At 38.2% G+C, this 6,055-nt stretch overlaps 1 protein-coding gene across 1 annotated transcript; it reads left to right on the forward strand.

The window, feature by feature from the left end:
• The first annotated feature begins 4,674 nt into the window (after nucleotides 1-4,674).
• On the forward strand, nucleotides 4,675-5,663 carry LOC138137034 (uncharacterized). Its single transcript, XM_069056333.1, has 3 exons — nucleotides 4,675-4,797; nucleotides 4,877-5,566; nucleotides 5,643-5,663. Exons 1-3 carry the CDS (start codon nucleotides 4,675-4,677, stop codon nucleotides 5,661-5,663), a joined length of 834 nt encoding a protein of 277 aa, XP_068912434.1.
• Nucleotides 5,664-6,055: the final 392 nt, after the last annotated feature.

The raw sequence follows: 6,055 nt of genomic DNA on the forward strand, positions 1-6,055 counted from the left end.
CACAAAAACACCTTACACCCTTACAGTTGCAGCCGCAGAATCACGTAAAAATGCAGAATGATGCCTACAGTTGAGACAACGCTGCCACGTTATCAGATAAAGTCGAGTAATTTCAAATAACCAATTCGCATGTGAATTACATTGGTAAAACAAAAAGAAAACGCTTTCAAATAATTAGACTTTCAATTACAAACAATTTTACTAAAAGGATTACAACTCTTAAAACTGGCAACAATGGGTGAAAGGCGTTGGGATAAACTCCAACCAAATCTTCCGAGAAAAAAATTATATTTAGTTTGCTTGTTTGCTATATTTGGCGCTGGTGCTGCCTCTTGCGGAGAATTAACGAAACTCTACCTCCACAACCCCTCCTTAAGGCAGTTTTTGGTATCAGTAGCAGTATTAAGTAGCAATTCTCAATCCTCGTATTTTTCTAATACTTCTAGTAATTCAGTTTTAATCCTTGCCTTTAATCTCCCATTAGGAAATCTGTTTAGGGCTCTGGCCACACTTCTAGCAAACAGAAGATCTTCGTCGTCATCAGGTGTATTCATACACATTGTGTCTACAGCAGTTGTTACATTCAAGAATGCACTAGCTACAACTCGTGCGAGTACCTTAGTGTCATTTTGCTTGCGTTTGCGGAAAGAACCTGCTGCAGATGAGGGACGACTATGAGGTGTAACACTCCCTGATGAGGTTGGTGTGGCTTTACGTGATGGATCTGCAGATGAGGGTGGAGTGGGCTTATTTACGATTGCACTACGTGTGGATGTAGATGGGCTGGACATGTCGACACTCATAGCAGTTTCATTTTCTGCAGTATCTATTGCTTCTGTTGACTCATGGGGTGCATCTGTTTCTTCTATGAATATGGTTGACGCTGTGTCCCATTGTGATTCATTTTGCTGATCAGTTCTAGTTGGCTTGTTTCCGTATGTTCTGGAATCAAGTTCGAATAATTTTCGCCTTAAACAAATTTGCAAAGGCATAATACTTTCGGAGAACTATAAATTTATCCAGAAAAAACAAGGCGGTAAACAGATGCCATTGCGATTTTGCTCCGTCACTTGACACTGGGCGTTTCACGCTTCGCACCTCGCTAGCAAAACGATTACGCAGGACCACCCACCTTTGCTTCACATTGTCCGCTACTTAGAAGAAAATATATAGCTATAAACATACCAGACGTACGTGTTTCCTCCATGATCGAGGCTATGGTTGTCCAGGCATTCTGTTTTTTCAATTTATTTTTGTAGTCGGAATTTGTTTTGTCATAGAGTAATGTAAATCCTCTAACTAATGCCCGGTTTCTGGAACGGCCCGATAACTTAACGGCCGGTTAAATCAAACGTTGTTATAGAAACACTAGAAAGTCACCAATCATATTACATGATTTTTGTATTTATCGGAGAGTAGTAACTTACTGGCCCAATAAAATGGTTTCCAGAAACCGGACCTAAATCAATTAACGCCCCATCGTCCCTTATTAGGTAAATGTACAGGGTCATTATGAATGAGTGTCCCATCGCAGTTGGCGTTGAAAACCCACACAAATTTTGGATGTGCCGCCAGTCTCGCAAAATTAGACAAAGTATAGTATTGCCGTTATAACTTTTTTTCTAATTTGCTGTTTTAACAAAGCTGTTACGCATTCGTTTTGAATGCGTTTATAAACTATTAACACATCCGAAATCTAGGAACTATTTTCAGTTGATAACACACATTGCCGGCAGCAAATTGACTCTGGTATTCTCTGATATTTGCCGCATTTCTGGATAATTCATCTTTAATTGCAATTTCACTTGCGAAAAATGACAATTATGTTTAGTCTAGATTCAGAATTTTAGAATTTTACTTTAAATGTTAACCATGAAATAAATGTGTCACCAACTGTCACAAAATTCCCTAAATTACTAAAATTGATTTAATTTGTAAAAAAAAAACATGTATTTAATATGCAAATTAGAAAAAAATAGCATACAAAATTTCGTCTTATAAATCTTAAGAGCACTCGTCATTTACAGGCACTCCTGCTTGCAGCAGTCGAGCTGCAAATCTAACTCGTGTCTTAATATAAGTTTTATAAAACTCATGTATTAATATACATACTATTATCTGCTCCGCCCACATAAATTGACTAATGAGAATCAAAGCCAGATTCAATCTGTATGTTTTCATCACATTTGCGACGTAAAAAAGTTAAGGTTAGAATTTTGCTGTCAAGTCCAGAAGTATTGTTTTAGGTTTTAAAAAATAAAATGTCATTAAGTGAATGTCAGAATTTTTTTCTGTGTAAATCAGATCGTCTTAACAACCTATTTGATTGCTAACTAAGAAAATGTAGTGGGCGGGGCAGATAAAATGTTACGTTGTCCTTAGTAACGTGCGTCTATCGATATTTTGAAAGGACTTTTTAAACACTAGTTAACATTTTGGGTCGTTTATGATGGTCTCATTACTAGGGGATTATTTACCTACCCTGTAACAAAAACTCTCGATGGTACCTGCGGATTATTGAGGATCGCTTACTCACTACTTTTACGACAATCTTTGTTAGCCGGCAATAATCCACTGAGGGAAGCAAAAGGTCGTTTTAAAATATCGATAGACGCCCTTTATAGTGGATAGATTTCCACTACCGCTGGTAGCGCCACCTATCGGCGATACTAGTCACACTCATGTTATAAGCATGGCCTCCTAGATCCAAAGAGACAGTCTCTTATATGGCCCGCCGTATTGGCTAGTTTCAGTGTTTTTAAAAGGGCAGCACATTAAGGGGCTTGGAGGGTTGCCTATCCTCAGTAACATAGTCTTCAAAAATGGACAGTGTAAGGTTAGAACAGTAAAAATATTGAATTTTGAGATTTCACTGTGAGAATGACAAAATTATCTTCATTTTTTTATACTTAATTATCGAAACGTAAATCAATAAATTGACAAATACTTTTTATTTCTCAAAATTACGCACCTACTGTAAGCCTCCATGGTTGAAAAATAGAGGGAACTACTATAGGGGATGTCATGGGATGTCCATTAAAGACATTTAAAAATAGACATTTCGACGATAGACCTCACCAGCGATCTGTCACTTGACAGCTAATATGGCGTCTGTGGGGCATACAAGCCATTAGTTGCAGGTTTAGTGAGTACGTGGACCGGACGTGTATATTTTCAATTTTTTACTGTAATTTTATCACATTGGAAATAATGACGTGGCTGAGTGATTGTTATAAACACTCTAAAAACCCAGCACTCAGACGTCGCTGCCAGATATGCACAAAAATACAAAAAATTGAGCGGTTAGACCAAGGCGGTCTAAAGTTACAGGCCAGGACACTGGCTACGTTGCCACATTCCCTGGTAGGCCATTCCATGACCTACGATGTTCCTAAAATTTTGAAACTAATTCGACATTTAAAATAAATTTTGACAAGTCCTTGGTCAAATTCGTCAAACTTAAAAGCGCATTTTCAGTGTTGCGTTCCAAATTGCAACTCAAATTATGTGTCTTCTTCAAATTACATTGGTACCTACCTGTATTTAAGTTTCCATCAAATGAGGAAACGAAGGCAATTTGGAAAGAGATTAAAAATCGAAGAGTGGAGAATTCGCAAAAGTAGCCATGCTTGTGCTAAACATTTTAGGGGAACAGATATCAATGGGGATAAAATGAACTTCTATTACGAAGAAATTAGGTACATTTTGGGAAGAAATAAAATTAGTAATGAAATGACGACACAATCACTGAAGAAAATTTTTGGCTTTAAAAAAGAATATTGAAATGAGACTGGGAAGCAAGTTACAAGAAATGGGGTGGGATTTAGGCAATGGGGAGAACAAAATTGTTATATTTAAGTTGGAAATGCCCACCTCGCCTTAGTTTTTAACCAAACAGTTTCAATAGCCCGGAACACAGCAGAACATCTGAAATATTATCAGTAATGAGCACCGTTACTCTTACTCCAAGCTGGTTTTAAACTATTTATTACAATGCGGTAATGCATTTTTGAACTGTCGTAAAATTATTACACTCATATTTGACAAATGTAAATCTAATGACAGGTTTAGTGGATTTTGAATTTTTTCACCAAATGTTGGTGCAACAATATTGCCAGACTGTGGTAGGCCATTCCATAGCACACTGTCTTTGGTCAGTGTCATGGCCTGGTAAATGAAGATCGCCTTGGTTAGACCCATATTGTTTATCCACCAACAAGTTAAGTTTTAACCAGAAAGACTTTCCGAGTGTTAGTAATATGGATATTGTTAGTTATCTAGTACTAACAAGTTTTTATACAAAAGAACAAATCAAGGCCCATAAAAGTTTAAATGCTTACAAATTTTTTGAAGCAGGATTTGTGACTCAATGTGGAGTGAAGAAAGCAGACGAAATCTATGTTGCTATTGGTAAGGTAAATAACCTAATCATATAGTATTGTTACGAATAGTGATAGTGTGGGCTGAGAAGTAATCAAGTGAGTTGAATGAGGAAGTGGGGAGAGTAGAAAAATCAATTGTTTAATAAATAAATTTTGATGTTTGACGGTGATAAATAAAGTTTCTTTAAATATTGGAAAATATAGGGAACCCGAATAATATAGAAATCGCAACATTGGTGTCAGAAGTAGGATATAAAGAAACGTGTAACATAAAAATCTGGTGAATTAGCGGATGTCCGAATCTTCTGGGAGAATCACGAGAAACCAAAGGAAGATCATGGAAGAACAAATGAAACTTCTTCTGGAACAATTGGCAGAACAAGAAAAGAAACGTCTCGAAGAACAAAAGAAGCTTGTAGAAGAAAAAGAATAACGAAGGGAAGCAAAAGCAAAACTTCAAGAAGAACGAAGAAAAGAAAAAGCGCAGCTTTTAGAACAATAAAGAAACGAACATAGTTGACGATTTCATCTTGGAGCTGGACGTCGTGAACAAGTTTGGGTTCGTGCTGGACATTAAGAATCGAATGCTGCAGACCGGAACTGAAGAAATCTTGTTACATCTTGCAACTGCCTCGATGAATGAAGTAAGGGTGATTGTCTCCGAAACGGTGCGTCTCCAGAGGAACTCGGAACAGATCGTTTTGGCAGAGTTGGAAGAAGATCCTGGGGGATACCGGACTGGGATCATCGACCTGGACATGACAAAGGAAACACCGATTATGGTAGCACGAACACTCGTCGATGCTGGTAGATCAATCCCGATTCGTGCGGTCAATTTGAGTGACAACAGGGTCACGCTTCAGAAAGGTCTACACATCGGGCGATACCATCCTGTACTGCGGGTTGTCCGATGTGAAGAAGAGCCACCCAAACCGAGCAAAGGAAAAGCCAAGGAAACGAGCGTAGAAGAACTTTTCCTTGAAGGTTGGAAACACCTCACGGACGAGCAGATCAAGAAAGCCAAGGCCTTTATTCGAACAGAAAGCGATGCCTTTGCTACGGCAGACGAGCCTACAGGAAGAACCAACATCGTACAACATCAAATCAACACCAGCAACGTCAAACCAATCCGACAGCCACCGAGAAGACTACCTCTCGCAAAACACCAAGAAGTGACCCAGATGGTTGACAAAATCAAAAACGAGGGAATTATAGAAGACTCTTCGAGTCCATGGTCATTATTTGTTTGTTGGTTTTTAGGTAAAACATTCACAACAATGAATGAACCTGACCTAAAAGTGTGGGTATTTGTAAACACTCATGGAAGTGTTGAAACTGCACATTCTACCTGCATAGCAGGTGCAGGAGAAGTCTGTAGCCATGTCGGGGCCGTATTATTTGCTTTGGAGTATATACATACTTCACAAGCAAGTACTTCTTTGTGGAAAATTCCAAAATCAAAAGATGTTCAATATGAACCCATTAAGAAAATACATTTTGGAAAATTTTTTAAAAGTCCAGTTTTAAATGAAGTGGTGCAACCCCTTCAAGGTAAAGGTATTGTTTCATTTTTGAAAGACATTGAAGAGGCAGGCAGCAGCAGTGTTTTAATGAGAATAGTAGAACCGTTCGCCAGTGAAATTGCTACATCAGTTTCTGCATTGTGGATTAAC

The sequence above is a fragment of the Tenebrio molitor genome, chromosome 8, assembly GCF_963966145.1.
Source record: "Tenebrio molitor chromosome 8, icTenMoli1.1, whole genome shotgun sequence".
In the NCBI taxonomy this organism is placed as follows: Eukaryota; Metazoa; Arthropoda; class Insecta; order Coleoptera; family Tenebrionidae; genus Tenebrio; species Tenebrio molitor.

What these genes read in the sequence shown, in the direction of transcription:
- LOC138137034 (XM_069056333.1), top strand. Translation starts at nt 4,675, where the DNA reads ATGTCCGAATCTTCTGGGAGAATCACGAGAAACCAAAGGAAGATCATG. An exon ending in TCGAAGAACAAAAGAAGCTT is followed by an intron (nt 4,798 to 4,876) that starts GTAGAAGAAAAA and finishes CGCAGCTTTTAG; the next exon opens with AACAATAAAGAAACGAACAT. An exon ending in ACCAAGAAGTGACCCAGATG is followed by an intron (nt 5,567 to 5,642) that starts GTTGACAAAATC and finishes GTTGGTTTTTAG; the next exon opens with GTAAAACATTCACAACAATG.